This window comes from Mus musculus, chromosome 5 (genome assembly GCF_000001635.26).
Source record: "Mus musculus strain C57BL/6J chromosome 5, GRCm38.p6 C57BL/6J".
NCBI lineage: Eukaryota > Metazoa > Chordata > Mammalia > Rodentia > Muridae > Mus > Mus musculus.
The window spans coordinates 134133692-134152417 of NC_000071.6; the positions used below are offsets into that span (position 1 = coordinate 134133692).

The 18726-nt window shown below is 51.6% G+C and overlaps 2 protein-coding genes across 7 annotated transcripts in view; one reads left to right on the plus strand and one right to left on the minus strand.

The window, feature by feature from the left end:
• Window positions 1–8091, plus strand: part of Castor2 (cytosolic arginine sensor for mTORC1 subunit 2) — a 42035-nt gene extending 33944 nt beyond the window's left edge. Inside the window, exons 3-9 of the mRNA NM_030719.3 lie at window positions 1460–1653; window positions 1889–2021; window positions 2414–2537; window positions 3359–3469; window positions 3773–3855; window positions 4345–4439; window positions 4538–8091. Of these exons, the coding sequence (NP_109644.2) occupies window positions 1460–1653; window positions 1889–2021; window positions 2414–2537; window positions 3359–3469; window positions 3773–3855; window positions 4345–4439; window positions 4538–4603 (806 nt within the window). The 3' untranslated portion in view covers window positions 4604–8091. The remainder of the gene's footprint in view (window positions 1–1459; window positions 1654–1888; window positions 2022–2413; window positions 2538–3358; window positions 3470–3772; window positions 3856–4344; window positions 4440–4537) is intronic.
• A 6275-nt stretch (window positions 8092–14366) lies between these two features.
• The window catches only part of Rcc1l (reculator of chromosome condensation 1 like), a 31067-nt gene continuing 26707 nt past the window's right edge, over window positions 14367–18726 (minus strand). For 5 of the 6 annotated variants that reach the window (XR_377117.4, XM_006504538.4, XM_006504537.4 and 2 more), the window contains one exon: window positions 14375–15315. Coding sequence is in view for 5 of the 6 variants with exons in the window: in XM_006504537.4 (XP_006504600.1) it covers window positions 15238–15315 (78 nt within the window). In the remaining variant the exon portion in view is untranslated. Of the gene's footprint in view, window positions 15316–18726 lie in introns of all 6 variants that reach the window. The other variant, NM_033572.2, reaches the window with a different exon arrangement.

The following is an 18726-nucleotide window of genomic DNA, read 5'->3' on the forward strand; positions in this document are numbered from 1 at the left end:
TCAGGCACATAAAGATAGAAGGGGAAAACCAACTGCACACAGTTACCCTCTGACCTCTACAAACACACTCTGGGATACACACCCACGCAGATGCATCGTGCACACACATACATAGACATGATAATCAGTAAGGGGCTGGATAGCTCAGTAGTTAGGAGTGCTTGCTGTTCTTGCAAAAGACCCACCTTGGGTTCCCAGCACCCATGTGAGTGCCTCACAACCATTCATAGTTCCAGGGAGTCAGATGCCCTCTTCTGGCCTCAAAAGGCAACTGCATTAACACATGCACACTTCTGACACACCCACACAGACAAACACAATAAAATAAAATAAAATAAAATAAAATAAAATAAAATAAAATAAAATAAAATAAATCTTGAGGCTGGAGAGATAACTCGGGGGTTAAGAGCACTGGCCACTCTTGCAGAAGGCCTGGGTTCCATCCCCAACACCCACGTGGTGTCTCACACCCATCTGTAACTAACTCCAGCAGCATGAAATCCCCTCTTCTATCCTCCAAGGGCACTAGGTATGAATGTGGTCTACAGGCATACATGCAGGCAAAACACCAGTGTACATAAATAAAAAAAGAAAAAAAAAAGAAAGGCTTTTTTTTTAATTTTGTAAAAATAAATAAATCTTTAGAAACAAATTAAATTTTTAATTAAAGAAGTAGGAATTCTGGGCTGGAGAGGTGACTTAGTAGTTACGAGGACCCGAGTTCTATTCCCGGACCCCACACAGTGGTTTACAGTCCTCTCTAACTCCAGTTCCAGTGGATCTAATGCCCTCATCTGACCTCTTCAGGCCCCAGCACACGTGTGGTACACAGACAAACAAGGAAACAACATGCACATAAAATATAGTAATAAAATAGCCTTCTTTTAAAGGAAGCAGGAGTTCACTAAGGCATTGCCAACTCTGCTCTACAGTGAAGGAGACTAAAGCTTGACCCAGGTAACTAACGCAACTTGACAAGTGCTTAAGGCACCTAGCATCCCATCTGACATCCAGGATGTCACCTACTTATAGCCCTCCGTAGAGAGGACCTTTGACTCGTCTGTTGATTGAAAGGTGACACTGGGGGCTGGAGATGTGGCAGAATACATAACAGCACTTGCTGCCCTAGCAGAGGACTTGAGTTTGGTCCCCAGCACCTGGCTGGTGGCTCAGAAACATGCACAATTTCAGCTCCAGGGGTGTCCAGCACCCTCTTCAGGTCTCCTCAGCAACTGCAGTCATCTATGCATACCCAAACAAACACATAGACACGCACATAAATAAAAATATTTTTAAATGAAGAAACTGAGGCCCAGCAGCAGACAAGACAGTTTTTTAAGGCCTCAGCCATCCACGTGCCTCTGCCTACCCCTGGAGCACAGCCTGGTCTGGCTCAGGGAACATCCAGGCCCCAGGCATGTCACCAACACTCTCCTCTGTGCCCCCTCACCCCCTGCAGAGCTACCCTCCTCAGAGCACCTGAGTGTGGCTGATGCCACCTGGCTGGCCCTGAACGTGGTGTCCGGTGGCGGCAGCTTCTCCAGCTCCCAGCCCATCGGTGTGACAAAGATTGCCAAGTCTGTCATTGCCCCACTCGCCGACCAGAACATCTCCGTGTTTATGCTGTCCACCTATCAAACTGACTTCATCCTGGTGAGTCAGAGCCGTGGTGACTGGCCGTGCACATCCCCAGCCTTTTCCATGTAAAACACACACACACACACACACACACACACACACACACACACACACACACACATATACACAGAGTTTCTGGCACAGTCATTATCCTGTCCCATCTGGTGCTCTACTCCTCACCTCAGCCCTGGGCACCACCACAGGAGGTAGGGTGATCTGAGACTCAGAGACTCGGCTTTCCCGTCCTCAGGTGCGGGAGCGGGACCTGCCCTTCGTCACTCACACCTTGTCCTCGGAGTTCACCATCCTACGCGTTGTCAATGGAGAAACGGTGGCGGCTGAGAATCTCAGCTTCACCAATGGCTTTGTGAAGCCCAAGATGGGTGAGTTGGGATTGAGGGAAAGGTCCCTCTCAGAAGCCACTTGGTGTTCACTGGATCCCATGTAGAGCCGCCAGCAATGACCAGAGATGGCTCCCAGCCCAGCCCAGCCCAACTAATAATGTGCCTCAGGGTAGCTACCCTTGGTAGGGACCATGGAGGCGAAGCTTGGAGCACAGGGAGCTAAGTCAGGTGGTGGCTGTTGGCAAGGACAGTCTCAGCAGCCAGAGCACCTTGTACAAAGGCCCAGGGTCCTGATGGGAAAGCGAATAATCATGTAGTGTGTGTGCTGGGGGCGGGAAAGCCACCTGGGCTGCATTGAACAAGGCCAAGCCCAACTCCTACACACAGATGCTCTACTGTGACCTTAACACTTGTGTCCTACGCTCTTCCAGTCCAGAGGCCAGTCATCCACCCACTGTCTAGCCCAAGCAACAGGTTCTGTGTCACCAGCCTGGACCCTGACACACTGCCCGCCGTCGCCACCCTTCTCATGGATGTGATGTTCTACTCCAATGGGTAGGTCCCCGGGGTTAGGTGCTAGGGTAGGAGACAGACATGGAAATCCTGCTCCACCCACGCGCCCTGTCTGAGGCCAAAGTCCTTATTCCACCCGTAAGCCCAGTCTGAGGGAGGAGGCACCGTCGGCCCAGGAGCCTAGTTCGAAGGGGAGACACACCGACCTGCTCTAGGAGCAAGTCTAAGGGAAGAGGCATGGAGAAGGGACTGTTCCACCCTAGAACTCACTCTGAAGGGGGAGACTTGTATGTGCCTGTGTCGTTCTTATATTCTTCCTACCCTCTCATGGTGTTTTTGAACCTTGATGGTAGGGGTTGGGGGTTGATATAGAGGTCCCATTTAGGGCCGAACACTCAATGGTCACCACCCCCAGTTCTTTAACCAGGTGAGTCTCTGCATTAACTGCTGCCTCGTGCACAAAGATGCTCCCCTGCCCAATGCTGAGAGCGGCACTAATCCATGAGTTATGAACATAAATATTTAGAAGGCAAAATAACAATAGGTTTTTCCCAAGGACCTCCCAAACCACGGGCTTGTGACCAGGCTTACAGTACCCAGGCATGAATTCCTTCCTGTGAAGCAGGTCCTAGAGTCAAGCAGAAAGCAGTCGGTTACCCCAGTAACACCATGACCCGGGGCACCCACTGGTGGTTCTGCCTTGCCTGGCGTGTTGGTATTGTACAATTCAGGGTCTAAGACTTCCTGAGTTGTGGGCTTCTGATGGAGACAAGACATGAGTCAAGCCGGGCCTCTTGCAATGGTGGGTGGCAGATGGCATAAAGGTGGGAACCGCACCCTCACAGTTCCCTCTTGATCCCCAGAGTGAAGGACCCCATGGCTGCCAGTGACGATTGTGGCCACATCCGCTTCTTCTCCTTCTCACTCATTGAGGGCTACATCTCACTGGTGATGGACGTACAGACCCAGCAGAGGTGGGCAGGGCCCTGTGTGGATATTGCAGGGGGCCTGGGCAGGAACGGGTACTTTCTGCCTAAGTTGTTCCTATAGGTGCAGGGGCCATCCACGTACACAGCAAGATGGTGCCAAAGTGGAGACTGGAACCATAGTCCCAAAGCCATCTATCCCGAGTCTCACCCCAGCGGTGGCTTCCCTCCCTGGCTCCAGTGGCACCGGCACATCGTTAGATCTCTCTCAGACCCACCTGAGATACTCCAGAGCTGGGGGGAGCACCAGTTAAGCCCTGCCTCAGACTCCTCCTCCTTCTTCTTCTATAGGTTCCCGAGTCACTTGCTATTCACGAGTGCATCTGGAGAGCTCTGGAAGATGGTGCGCATAGGAGGACAACCCTTGGGATTTGGTGAGCCTGTGGGGTCCAACACCTATATGCGGGAATCAGGAGGCGTTCCCAGGGTTCCTGGCCAGATCCACCCTATGTAGTGTGCTGGAGACTGAAACCCCATTTCTGACAGATCTCTTGCCAATGGTGTGACATATATATATGAAGGCCTCGGGAGACCAACAAGTAGACTTTACCATAGGGCTCTTAACCCATCCTGCAAGCTGAAAAATACAGTGGGGCTGGGGGTGTGGCTCAGCAGTAGAGCACCTGCCTAGAATCCCCCAGGGAGGGGCTGGGGGGCGTGGCTCCATGGTAGAGCCCCTGCCTAGAATCCCCCAGGGAGGGGCTGGGGGCGTGGCTCAGCAGTAGAGCACCTGCCTAGAATCCCCCAGGGAGGGGCTGGGGGCGTGGCTCAGTGGTAGAGCCCCTGCCTAGAATCCCCCAGTGAGGGGCTGGGGGCGTGGCTCTGTGGTAGAGCTCCTTCTCTGAGCACCTGTGTTTCCCTAGATGAATGTGGGATTGTAGCCCAGATCTCAGAGCCCTTGGCAGCTGCAGACATCCCAGCATATTACATCAGTACTTTCAAGTTCGACCATGCATTGGTAAGTGGCCCCTGGGGACAGGTGGGGACTGTATGGGTAGGGACCAGGTACCTGGGCTCACACACTTTTTTTTCCCCCCTTTGCGTCCTGCCCTGCAGGTTCCAGAAGAGAATATCAGTGGGGTTATCCATGCCCTGAAGGTCAGTCAAGCAGGGAAGCATTAGACTCGTCTCTGGGCTCCTCCCTGCCACAGCCCACCTGGGCCTTTCCCCCCACGAAGGTTATTCTTGCAGTATTTCCCTATGGACTGAAAGCTCGGCCCCAGGACCTTTAAGGAAGGGGCCTCTGGGACACTCCCCTGATTCCTGACTCCTCCAGGCCTGGGCCTGAGCTAGGGCCACCCCCACATCCTCCTCCTGCCTTCCAGAGTCCCCAGCCTTTTCAGTAATGACTCTGTTTCCGCTCGGTGGGGGTGTGCCCATCTTCCTCCCCCAAGTTCCACCCCAGAAAGCGGTCTCCGAGGCCCAGGACACTTGGGACCAGCCCAAGGCCTCACCTACAGCCCGCAGCAAACACCAAAGGAAGCTGGCACCTCCTGTGAGACACTGGGATCGGGGTCCTGATGCACCTAGGGACATCTTAGGGAGTTGGTGGAGCAAGATTGGGGGTACAGAGCTGGGGAAGCCCCCGTGAGCCCCCCCTTGAATTGATGGTTATGGTTGCTGCTCTAGTTTTAGAGGTTCAGGGGCTGGTTCCCTCAGAATGGAGGTCAGCAGGCCACCCTCAGGTCATAATGGCCAGTGAGCCTCAGACAGTAGCAGTGGGGTTCCTACTCCTAAGCTGGGGAGGAAAGGCAAGACTCTAGACCCCCACCTGCTGACCACACAGGGCCTGTGTCGATTTCCTCTACAACTGCCAAGAGGGGCCCTGGGCCAAACTTCCCCCCAGAGCACTTGTCCCTGGAGGGGATCCCAGGACACCCCCTCTCCCACCAGCCTAGAGCGCCAGCTTCTATCTGTCCTTTGTTCGCTCTCCCCAGACCCATCATGGGCAAGCAAAGACTCGGCTTCTTTCAGCGGTGGGCATCCCCACCTGCCCAGGCCTAGGGTGCCTTGGGCCATGTCCCACCTCCCCAGCTGTCACTTAGACCAGCCTAGAGAATTCCCCATCATCCTCTCTGCCCCACTTTTAGGGGATAAAGAGGCCTCAGCCCCCACAGCTCATATACCTGCCCGAAATACACACAGCAATCTGTGGTCACGGTGATAACCTGGGAGGCAGCTATCTTCAAGCATTTGTAGAGAGACATTACCCCTGCGGGGTTTCTTCTTCGTTGTCTTTGCATACAGGTGGCTGGGGAAAGAGTAGTTTTGTTTGGAGGGGATGGAGCCTGTTTGAGTCTTATTAGGGTACCCAGTGTTCAGTGAGACTTAGCACCCTGTGTCTCTGGGGACAGACACAAATGCAAAGATGTATCGTAAGACTCTTGGCCGTGTCTTCTGAGGAGGGCTAGTGGGAGCAGAGCTCTGATACAAGACACCAGGACCCCATAGCACCCCCTGCAGGGCATGCCAGTGTTCCACCACCTTCATATGGCGCTGTTAGCTGGGACTGCGGGGGGTCCACCAGACTTTTTGCTCTTGGGGTGTTTTGTCGAGCCTGTGCTTCACGATCTCCAACAACAAGGTCAGAGGAGGGAATGTTTATCTACCCCTGCACAGTCTTGTACAAACTGTGTTTCCCTCCTCTCTGGGCCACAGAAACACACCCAGAGGAACTCTTCTAGAATCATGTAGAAGCCAGAACCCAGCATGTTAATCAAAATCAACTCTGGTTGGTTTTGGTTTTGGTTTTTTTTTTTTGTTGTTGTTGTTGTTGTTGTTGTTTTTTAACTCCTTTTGCACAAAACCCTTAAAACCAAATCTTATTATTTTCTGGTCCCGAATGGGAAATGGCCAAGTGGGCGGGGCTTTATAGTGAGGCCCCTGAGTCCCCTTTTTCTCTCTCTGGAAGGCCTTGATTGTCCGGGGTACACATCTCCAGAACCCCTCCTGTCTCCCTTTCCAGTCATCCCTTCCCACCATATAAGTGTGCTGGCCCCCTGCCCCCTGTGTGGACCCCTAGACTTGCTAGGATGAGACTGTGTATTGTACACACCTATAAATACATGTTTTATGTTGATAGAGATATATTCTGTAAATAGCATATATACTTGAGCAATATATATGTTAATATATTCTGTGTGCGCAGGACACAGGCAAGGGCCCCCACCTCATGTGCGCACACTCGGGGACATTTTGAGCCACCGTATATTTTTAATTCAAATACGTAGGCAATACGATGAGTGAAAAAGCCCTGGGGTCCTGAGGCCAGCCTGGAGGGGAGACAGAACCAACAACCTACCGCAAGTGGGGCAGGCTGAGAGGGCCAGTGTAGTCTGCTTCATAGCTACTGTACCCCCATTTCCACAGCCTAGAGCTCTGGATGCCTTCATTTTATTTGGGAGGGGGGGCACTGATCCAGAGGAGGGATTGGGTTTTTTTGTTGTTGTTGTTGTTGTTGGGTTTTGTTTTTGGTTTTGGTTTTTGGTTTTGTTAACAGTGGCTCCCTCCCTCAGGGTTACCCCAAAACCTTTGTCTGGTAAACCCATCTGTCCCAGCCTGCCTCCCTCCCAAGTCCCTTCTCCATAGAAAGCTATAGACCTGGCATCTTACCTGACTTTTGTTGTTATTGTTGTATTGTTTTCTTGAGGCAGGGTCTCTTTAGATAGCCCTGGCTATCCTGGAACTCTCTTTGTAGACCAGGCTGGCCTTGAATTGATAGGACTCTACCCGCCTCTGCCTCCCGAGTGCTGGGATTAAAGGTGTGTGCCATCACACCTAAGTTTTTTTTTAATATTATTATTAATATTATTATTCCTGCAAGCTTAGGAATCTCAGGTTCTCTTCCCTGCTCTCTTCCTAGGACTGACTCCATAAGGACCCAGACCACCACACATACTCCCACGGTTGTGTGTCCAGAAAGGGCTGGGCCTGGCTTCTGCCGGCCAACCTTTTAAGGGACCGCACTGCTGTTCAGCTGCAGTGGGTCCTTGGAGGAAGCTAGCTCTGTTTCTGTGTTCTGTGGGTAGATCAGCATGGTGTGGTGTCTTCAGTTCTGGGGGATGTGACAGTCCCTCTACTAGTAGAGGCCCTCTACTCTCGTGTTTTTTAGCACTGTCTGCTCTCTTTTCAGCATCTTCTGGTTTTATGAATATGAAGGATGACTCCACCCCCTGCTAACCCAGCCTCAGAGGGGACCCAAGTGTCACACCACTCCGAAGTCAGGGTTCCCTAGAGGATTTCTTTTGTGTTTTTCTGCAGTGCTGAGGAATGTAGGCAGGGCCTCCTGCGTGAGAGGCAAGTACTCCACAGAGCCACTCCCAGATCCTCGCAGCAGAGTCTCTCGGCTCACAGGGAGGGTAGGAGATTGGGCTGTTAAGAAGGTAAAGTTTTAGGAACCGCAGTCAGGAACCCCCTGGGTTGGGCTACCAAGTCCCGAACTCTGGGGGTACTCTATCAGGAAAGCGCACTTCAGGAGTTGCTCAGTGGATAGGGTGTTCCCATAGCATTATTCCCAGCACTCGGGAGATGAAAGCAGTCAGATCACAAGTTAAGGTCAGCCTGGGCTACATGAGGCTCTGTCTCAAAAAAAAAAAAAAAAAAAAAAAAAAGAAAGAAAAGAAAAGAAAAGAAAAGAAAAAAAGAAAGAAAACGTCAAATATCACCTGTACAGACTAATGAGACCATCCAGGGTCCCCATCCGCAAAGCACCCCTTCTCCTTTGGCTCAGCCCCATAGCCTGGGGCAAACCTGCTTTCCAAGAAATCTACTTCTCCCCCCAGACCCTAGCAGCATCACCAACTATATACTCCAGGGTCCTAAAGACACCCCCCCTCCCACATCCATAGAGGTATGCAGCCCTGCCCCCATAAAGCCCCCTTATCTAAGACTCCTAAGCATCAACACTCACCCTGTCCCACCATCTGCAGGTAACAGGTTCCTGGTGTGGTGGGACGGACCCGGGGACCTGGTTCTGTCTGCTGCCCATTGGGCAGTGTTGCTGGAGCAACCTGCTTAGACTAGTGAGGTCCCCAATGATGGAAAGACCTGTAAGAGTGAAGAGAAACTCAAGCGGGTGTAAAGGAGCTGGCCCTTAAGCACAGGCAGCCCACACCCCACCCAATTGTCTGGTACACGATCTTCAAAGAAGGTCTGAGCCACCTGCCAACAGCTCTTCCCGGCCACATTTCCCAGGCTGACCTTTAAAAGTCCCCAAGCACCTCTGGGCCACTGGCCAGGGCCTCTGGATTGGATGTGGGGACAAAGCAGGCTCTTCCTTGCCTCCACTAAGGCAACTGAAGAGAGGAGCCAAAGGGAGGAAGTGTCAATTTTGACTCTTGGGTTTGATGAGATCCAGTCCATCACAGCGGGGAAAGGCACAGCAGCAGGAGCGGGAGACGGCTGGTCACGTGGCCGCTGGTCACGTGGCATCCACAGTCAGGAAGCAGAGAGAGGCAGCCGCCGCTGCTGCTCCGCTTACTTCCTCCTTTTTATTCAGGAGAGGGGCTTATCCCGTGGAAGGCTACCACATTTAGGGTAGGTCTCCTTGGCTGATTTACTCAGAGGTTTGTCTTCTAGGCAGTTCTCGATCCTGTCACAGGACATCCCTCACCCCGCTGTGTTGCTCTGTGGGCAGCGTTGGGGATGCCATAGGTGGCATCAGCACTTGCCTTGGTGAGGGGAGCCTAGATGAGAATGGTGGGCTCTCTGACAGGGAGGGGGCATTGGGACGGTAGCTTTGGCTTTTCAAGTAAGGGGTATCGTGCTGAGGGTTGGAAGGGTGGCAGACCTCCATCTTCACATCCAGGAGGGAAGTGAGGCCAACATGGCCAACAGCCAGTCAGCCTTACATTGCTCTCAGAAGCTGCTGTGAAGGTGGAGAACTAACTATTAGACCTAACCTCACCGTTCATCCCAGTTCCTTTTTCATGTCCGTTTTCTAATTAGAAGCAGCAAAAGGATGCATCAAACTGACCCCAGGGCGACCCCAGCTTGACCTCTAGCCTCTCCTCTGAAGATGACTCAACTGGGGAAGGCAGGTGCTGGCCTGTTGCTAAAGACACCAAGAGAGGCTTGAGGCCTGAGGCCATGGCTCTTGCGGGCATCGGTTTGGTGGTGGTGATTTGTGGCTCTTGGTAGAAGAGACGGGAACCTGGGAGAGTCAGTAGTGCAGGGTGGTCCAGTCCCATGTTTCAGGATGCTGTTTATTTACGTGTGTGTGTGTGTGTGCGTGTGTGTGTGTACATGTATTAGGCATGAGTGTGTGTGCCCACGTATGCAGAGCCCGTCTCAGAGCTGTGAGCTGTTTCATGCAGTGTTTGGCCCCTTAGCCTAACCCATTGCCTCACAGTTAAACAGATAGGAATGCTGGCCCTGGCTCCAGGGTGGAATGTGGGGTTGCTGTGATGGGATTGGCTCCTTTCTCCATCCGCTACATCCCCAAGAAAGACTCTGCCCCTCAGCAGCCCAGGGAATCCATGCAGGCAGCCTGAACTGGCGTAGGCCCACCTGTGGGACTCTTCAAACAATTGAGTTCTCAAGACAGTATTTGCACGGAGAGAGGTTGGGGACAAGAGGTGCCCCTTGCTTCCCAGGAACTCACCTTGGGAAAGGGTCCACAAAGCTCTAGACTGGGCAAAATTCAGGTTTCCATGGGCTGAGCCTAGCACGTTTTTTCTTTCTCCTGCCTCAGTTTACCCGTATCACAGGAAGAGTTAGAGCAGGGTCAGCCTCCAAACAATAGGGGAGACGGAAGTACAGCAGTAGTCCTCCCGGCCCTCCTCCTGTATGCCAAAATCATTTCCGTTATCCCGAGGCAGGGGAGTGGGTATGGGTGCCCGGCAGCGTTTTTAAGGGACCCTGCCCTGCCCACAGCCCCAGCTGACCCTCTCCTGGCATGTCGTGCCCAGGTCACCAGCAACAGTGGTACTTCATCAGTCCTGCAGCTTGGGTGAAGGGGGTGGGGGACGGGTGTCCTCCTCTGTCCACCTCCAGGGCCCCTCATGCTTTTGTTTTCTCCTTGTCAAAGAAACAAAACCCTTAAGAGTTGTGTACTGTATGATGAAGAGAAAAAAAAAAAAAAAAGTACCTAACGTTCCCCCTGAAAAAGACAGTATATTTTGTACTTTGTAAAGTGTTCATTAAATGAAGGGGAAAAAATGATGTTGCCTGATAGCTGTCTGATTCTATGTTGACTTGTCCAGGATCACGCCTCCGTTGTTTGGGAGAACGTAGGTCATGGCTTAGAGGAGGCAGGATAGCCCTCAGGTAAAACACCTTGAGTCTCAGAGACTGCCTAGGCTGAGAAGGGTTATATCAGCTCCCTGATGCTGTGGAGTAAATGGTCCCAAATAGTGGCTTAAAGTGACACATATCTGTATCCCAGCATGCAGGAGGATAGAGGGCTCCAGGCTAGCCTGAGCTACATAATGAAACCGGGCGAAGTGACTCAGTGGTCAAGAGCACTGACTCTTAACCGGGAGCTCCAAAGGTTCGATTCCTAGCACCTACGTGGTGGCTTACAGTCCCAGGGAGTCTGAAGACCTCTTCTGGCCTCGGGGGATACCAGGTACCCATGTGGTACACGGACATACTTGTGGCAAAACACCATATCCTTCGAATCAAAGCTACAGGGAAGAAGGATTTGTCCCAGCTTAGAGTTTCCCCGTCATGATCATGGGCATGAGGCTAAAAAGGTTAGTTACAAGAACAATTTGTTGAGTAGGGGTTGTTTGTGGCGTCTAGGAAGCAGAGGTGAGAACATGGGAAAAGACCAGGGCAAAATATCGCATCACTGGTGACCTGCCACGTCTCACCATTCACCAATGCCATCAAATGGTGGATCCATCAAGCCGTCAATCTGATGATTAGGACAGAGCTCTTATGACCTAAATGTTTCTGAACACAAGGTTGTAGACACAGCGAGGAATGTGTTTGCAAATCTAAACGTCTCAATCAAGTCAGCCCCCAGTACCCACATGGTGGCCTTCAGCCATCTTTAACTCCAGTTCCAGGAGATATGATGCCCTCTTCTGGCGTCTGCGGGTAACACACACATGTGATGTATATACTTAACACGCCCACAAAATACTCGTAAAAACTTTCAAAAATAAATTTCAAAAAAATGTGGCCAGGCGGTGGTAGCATACACCTTTAATCCCAGCACTTGGGAGGCAGAGACAGGTGGATTTCTGAGTTCAAGGCCAGCCTGGTCTACAAAGTGAGTTCCAGGACAGCCAGGACTATACAGAGAAACCCTGTCTCAAAAAAAAAAAAAAAAAAAAATGTAAGAGGGGGCTGGAGAGAAGGTTTCCAGAGCCCTCGCTGTTCTTGCTCTTGTTGAGACAGGTTTGAGGTTTGCTTCCTAGTACTCCATGATGGCTCACAGCATGCTATAACTCTGGCGCCAGAGGATCTTACACTTCTGGCCTCAGTGGCCATCACACACAGATGGTGCAGAGACATATGTGCATGCAGAACACGTACACGCATAAAAATAACCTGTTAAGAGAGAGAACGAAAAGAGGACACCTGGGAGGAGGCAGGTGGCAAGCTTCATCCGGGGAATGAGTCACGTGCTTATGAGAGCAAAGCTTTCCCTGGAACAGAATGAGCAGCCAAGATAATGGCTGCTGAGATAATGGCTTAGCAGCGTCTCCAGTGTCAAATGCTGGGGGTTGGGGGGTTAAGGGCCAAAGAGACAAAGACACCCACGTATAGATGGCAGCTGAACAGAAACCCTGGTGAGGTACAGATGAGCTACATGGCCAGGCTGACCAACAGGTAAAACAGACTTAAAGGAAAGCTCAAGGGAGGGAGGGAGGGTGCTGGAGAGATGGCTTAGTGGTTAAAAGCACCGACTGCTTTTCCAGAGGTCCTGAGTTCAATTCCCAGCAACCACATGATGGCTCACAACCATCTGTAATGGGATCCGGTGCCCTCTTCTGGTGTGTCTGAAGACAGCTACAGTGTACTCAAATATATAAAATAAACTTTAAAAACAAGGAAACCCCAAGCATAAGGACATCCCTGTGTACAAACAGGTGACTAGAGTCAAGGGGCTTTGCTTTGCTCTTTAGTTCATTGAGAAAGGGTCTCATGTACCCCTGGCTGGCCTAAAACTCAAGGTCTAGCCACGGGTGACCTTGAGCTTCTGACCCCCCCCCCACCCAGTCTCCATGTCTACCACTTCCTGAGTCACCCAAATGCACCCATGCTGTTTATGGGGTGCTGGGGTGCAAATCAGACCCCAGGGCTTGGTGGATTCTAATCAAGGACTTTACCAGAGCTACATACCTGGCCCCTTTGTTTTCCTAAGGACTTTTAAAATTAAGAACATTTTTAGTTGGGTGTTTGTGGTGACAGATGTATGGCGATGAAGCCAACAGAGGGGTCCGATCCCCTGGAGCTAGAGTTACACACATCTGTGAAGTCCCTGAGGTGGGAAGTGAACTCAGGTCCTCTGGAAGAGCAGTAACTTCTTAACCACTAAGTCATCCATCTCTCCAGCTCCTTAAGTCTTCTTCTATTTCAAGTTCACAGAAAATGTTCCTATTGTCAGCCTAAGACTAGCCCTTACAGAGGGGCATCTGCCTGGGTGAGGGGCCTGTAGCTGCTCAAACGGCCATTCCTTCCAACACCAGCCAACTGGTTCCCATGACAGCCTGCTTGTTGACCCCTCGACTTTAACCCGCAACCTTTCAACACATCCCATGTCCTTTCTCCATTTTAGGGTTTGAATCTGAAATGCCCCTCCCCCAGGCTCATGTATTGAATGTATGGTCCACATCAGGTAGCACTGTGGTGGAAACTGGAATTTTTTAAAGAAGTGGGGCCTGAACAACAGAAGTAGATGGGCGGAGTTAGTCCTTTAAAGGTGGTAGTACAGCCCCTGCTAATACACTCCAGTGTGCTCACATCCCATAATACACTCCTGTGTGCTCACATCCCATAATACACTCCTGTATGCTTCCTGATGTGCCCGGCTGGGAAGGCCCTACAATAAACTCCCACCATCTCGAACGCTACCATGGCAGGACTGGAACCCTCGGACACTGAGAGCCAAGGTGAATCCTTCTGCCTTTAAGTTGTTCCTGTCAGGTACTTGGGGCAAGACTTCGCTTTCCTCCACAGCCCACACAAGCAGCCGTCCTCTGCATTTTGTTTCTTGTCCGTGTCCCTGCCCGAGGATAAGCTGCACAAAACGAGATTCCTCTGCCCGCATGACTCACTGTGCCCCACGCCTGCACTTAAGGAGCCCACAAGTACCTTAGAGTGAACAAGTAACAGGAGCAGGGTGTAGCAGGCAGCCTAGGAGACCATAATTAGAGACTCAGGTACCGGCTATTTTCCCAGCCAAAGGATCTGTTCAGAAAACAATTCCCAGGGGCTAGCAAGATGACTCAGTAAAGTGCTTGCCTGACAGACAAGCCGATGGCCTCAGTCCAATCCCCAGAGCCCATGTAAAAATAGGAAGCAGGGCCCTGTAACCCTGGCACAGGGGAAATGGAAACAGAGGGTCCCTGGGACTCTGGATGGCCAGCCTATCCCTGGGAAGTTCCAGGTTGGGAGAGATACTGGCCCAATCATAAGGTGGACCTGGGTGTAACAAGCACACAGGTTTAGTTCCAGAATTCTGGAGACTGAGGAAGGCAGACCTCTGTGAGTTCAAGGCCAGCGTGATTTACAAAGTGACAGCCCATCTCAATAATAAGATGGATAGCACCTGAGAAACAGTGACACTTTACCTGTCGTCTGTCCTCCACAGGAGTGTGGCGCGCACACACACACACACACACGCACACACACACATCCTGAGTGGGACTGCCTTCTAAAGTGTGTTCCATTGGCTACTTTTATGGTCAAGAAATGATCAAGTCAAACTTTTACAAGACCTCCATTCTGTAAAAAGGCAGAAAATAGGCTTTATTCCAAAAGACCTTTTCCAACCCTGTTCTGAAAGGAAAGGGCAAGCTTCCCTAAAAACAAGTATTTCCCAGTTTCTGAGGCCTCCTACTCCAAGGCCAGCCCTTCAGCCAAGATTCCACGGCCCTCAGCCCACAAGCACTTGGCCCGCAGAGTCTTTCTTCAGGGGCTTCTGGGCTGTTCAAAGCCAGGCAGTGAGGAAGTTCCAAGGCTGGGATACTGTAGGCCTGAGCGGGAGGCTGGCTCCCACTGGCAGCTCCATCAAGAGTCTCAAGCCAAGGCATCCTGGGCTCCTGGACTGTCCTTCTGCGGGACTCCTGGGATGACAGCTGACCAGAGGCCCTAGCTGCAGGCAGTCAGCTGGCTTCTTGCTGAGCTGAGGCCAACTTTATCCTCCTGTGACAGGGGACTACAAGTTCTTCTGAGTGCCTTGTCATGTCTCTAAACTCTTAATATCAAATGTGTCATGAGCAGTGAACTTTCTCTAAGAATAGTGTCTCAGACAAGACACATCCCCAGATGCTACCATGTGTTACCTGGAAAAGGAATCTGCCTGGCCACCCAAGGTCTTCACGCCCTGGTGCTCCTCAGAAACACGGCAAGCCAACTGTAGCCATCCTGAGCTGAGGCCAGCAGCAGGAACCTCAGCGGGGGAAGGGCTTTGTCCACACACCTCTAGTAGAATGTCCCCACTGAGGACACACAGCAAGCATCCTGCACCCCAGAGGCCCTGGCCCTCTCCCAGTACCCTCAGAAGCTCTGCTGGTGGCCACCCCCTGCCTCTGCCAAGCTGCTGCTGTGGTGTGGCTCCCAGGCTGGGCCCAGAGGGCCTTTCAGATGAATGACTTGGCTAGAGTCACCATGTGATCCACTCCACACGCCACATCCACAGGCTCACCGGGCATCGTCACCTGGAAGAGAAGCCACGGACACGGTGAGGGAAGGCCAGCCAGGCTCTGGAGCCCTGCAGGAGGGAATGGGGGTCACACGATTCACAGAACCCAGGCTAGCCTCCAATTCCCTGTGTAGCTGAAGCTGATCATGAACTTCTGATCCTCCTGCCTCTACCTCCCAAATGCTGGGTTTACACACATGTAGTACCACACCTGGTTTACGTGGTATTGGAGACAGACTCTCAGGCTTTGTATGTGTTAGGCAAGCAAACTACCCATTGAGCCTCACCCTCAGCCCCTCCTCTTAGAAGGTTCTTTGCCTTCTGTGAGTGTGGCTGTATCCCCTGGAAATGGGCTGCCCACACTAGTCCACAGCTCACTAGTATCTCTACCTCTCTGCTACCCTACCTCTCTGCCCATCAGTTGCATCAGCTCTAGCAGCCACCCTAAAAAGGGTGTCCCTAGGGAAGGACATGGATGCTCCTGGTCCCACTGCCTGTGACCATGCTTCCAGATCCCCTGCCTGGAGGCTGAGTGTTTGGTAACCTTCACTGGGGTCACCAAGTACTTCCCAAGAGTACAGGAAAGGCCTCGGCCTGGTGGATCCAGTGTGGGAGCAGGCCACAGAGCTACACTGGCCTTCAGAGGCTGGTCCCATCTAGCCTCATTATTCTGTTCTTTAAATTTGTGTGTGCGTGTGTGTGTGTGTGTGTGTGTGATATGTCTGGAGACAGAGGGGGACAGTAGGTTTCTGCTCCATCACTCTCCAAGTTATTCCCTTGAGACAGAGCCTCTTGTTGAACCTGAAGCTAGGCTGGCAGCCAACAAGTCCCAATGATTTTTCTGTCCCCACAACTGAACCTAACCCCATTATGCTGGTATTGCGAGCACATATGTGGCTATACCTACCTTTCTACATAGGTGCTGAGGGTTAGAACTCGGATCATCATGTTTGCACAACAAGTATATGTGTGTGTGTGCGTGTGTGTGTGTGTGTGTGTGTGTGTGTGTGTGCATGTGCACACTTGAGGTCAGCAGACAACCTTCAGGAGCTGGTTCCTCCCTACCTTGTGGATATTGTACATTAAACTCAGGTAGGAGTCATGCTTGCTGTCAGGTGCCTCTATCCAGTAGGCCTCACAGACTCTTAAGTGTTTGGTTTTTTTCCTTTTTTGGTTGTGTATGTGGTATGTATGGAGAAATGTACTGTGTACGATATGTGTGTGGTAGGTGTGTGTGGAATATAGTGTCTTTGGAATGTACTCTATATGGTGTGTATGCTGGCTAGTTTTAGGTCAACTTGACACAAGCTAGCGTCATCAGAGAGGAGGAAGCCTCAGTCGAGAAAAGTTTCTATAATACCTGGCTGTAGACAAGCCTGTAGGGTATTTTCTTAATTATTGATTGAAGAGGGAGGGCCCAGACCATTGTGGGTGGTGCCATACCTGGGCTGGAGTCAGACAGACAGACAGACAGACAGACAGACAGACACACACACACACACACACACACACACACACACACACACACAGAGAGAGCAAGGAAGCCAAGCAAATCATGAGGAGCAAGCCAATAAGCAGCACCCCTCCCTCCACGGCCTCTGCATCAGCTCCTGCCTCCAGGTCCCTGCCCTGTGTGAATTCCTGTCTGACTTCCTTTGACGATGAACAGAGATGTGGAAGTGTAAGCCAAATAAACCCTCTCCTCTCCAAGTTGCTTTCTTCATGGCGCTTCAACACAGCAACAGTGACCCTAACTAAGACAGCGCATGTGGAATGTAGTGTGTGTCTGTAGTGTGTGGACGGGGTATGTATGTGTGGTGTGTACAGAACGTATGTAGGATGTGTATGTCTGTGCAGTATGTACAGGGTTTATGTAGTGTGTGTGTGTGTGTGTGTGTAAAGTAGTTGTAGTAGCAGTATATAGTATGTGGAAAATGTTATGTGGTATGTATGTGTGCTGTGTAGGGTGTGTGTGTTGAATGTGGTGTGTGTGGCTGTGGAAACCAGTGGTTAGTGTCAGGCGTCTTCCTCTAGCATTCTCCGCTGTTTTTTGAGACAAGGTCTCTCACTGAACTTAAGAGATTATGGTTTCAGCCAGACTGGCCAGGCAGCAAGTGCCAGAAATCTTCAACTTCCACTCCTATGGGCACTGGGTTAAGCCACACTGTGTCCACCCCTGCGAGCCCTGGGTTAAAGACTGCACCACTGAGCAGAGCGAGCTCTATACGTGCCGCTGGGGAACCGAACTCATGCTTACACAGCAAGCACCGTCCCCATGAGCCATCGCCTCAGCCTGTTCTGGTTTGTTTGTTTTAGAGTCAGGATGTCACTATGTGACCCTGGCTGGCCTCTGTCTCCTGAGTGCTGGGATTAAAGAAAGGTATGTGCCGCCATACACTGCATCGGTTAGCTTTTCAGACAGGGTCTCACTACATGGCATAGGCCAGCCTGCAACTTGCAACATTCTCCTGCCTCAGCTTCCTGAGAGCTGAGGTGCACAGCACGATGCCCTCTTTCTCTTGTTTATCATTGTTACTATTATCATGAACAAGAAATGGCACATTATAAAAGGACACTCAATGAAAAACAATGGCCATGCTGGGCATGTCGCCCTGTGGATAGAGGGCTTCCCTAGCATGCACCAGGCCCAGGGTTCAATCTCCAGCCCTTATAACCAGGCATGGTGATTCATGGCTCTCATCCTATCACCCAGATGGGGGGCGGGGAGGGGGGGCAGGGTGTAGGCTGAAGCAGAAGGGACAGAAGTTCCTCAGCCACATAATGAGTTTGAGGCTAGCTTGGGCTTCCTGACTCCCTGTCGAAATAAATAAATAACCAGGCATTAAGAACCTCTGAATACTAACCCCATCACACCATGCCCTACAGCCAACTGACGACTACTTAGCCACATCTTTTGCCCTCCTAGGCTCTCAGTGCAGAAGGGCACATGCACACTCGGCATGACTTTGCCTTCATACCCTCACCCAGCTGTGGATTCGGGATCAGCTGGCGAGGACCCTATTCATCCGCCCTTCCTGTGACTGCCTGGGCAATTTCCTGAGTTCAGGACGGAATGAATGCCTGCAACAGGTGGCCTGGCCTAAAAGCCCCGAAGTGGCAGGTGCTGACTGTGGAGCTTCAACTCCATTAGGGGCTGCTGGTGACAGCAAATGAAGGCAGGAACCACGCCACACCATCTCGCTGCCTCCCCAAACAAAACCGCTTTGGCAAAAGCTGCCACACAGACCACTGAGCAAACAGAAGCTGGCCCCAGATGACAGAGGCAGCACCGGGCTGCAGACGGTGCCTCAGGCCGGCCCCAGAACAGCAGTGACCAGCTGCCCCATGGTGACCTAGCCAGGTGGGCTCTTAGCAACCTCCGAGGCCACCTGAGATCATCTATTTACCTTCCCCTGCCTCACTGGGT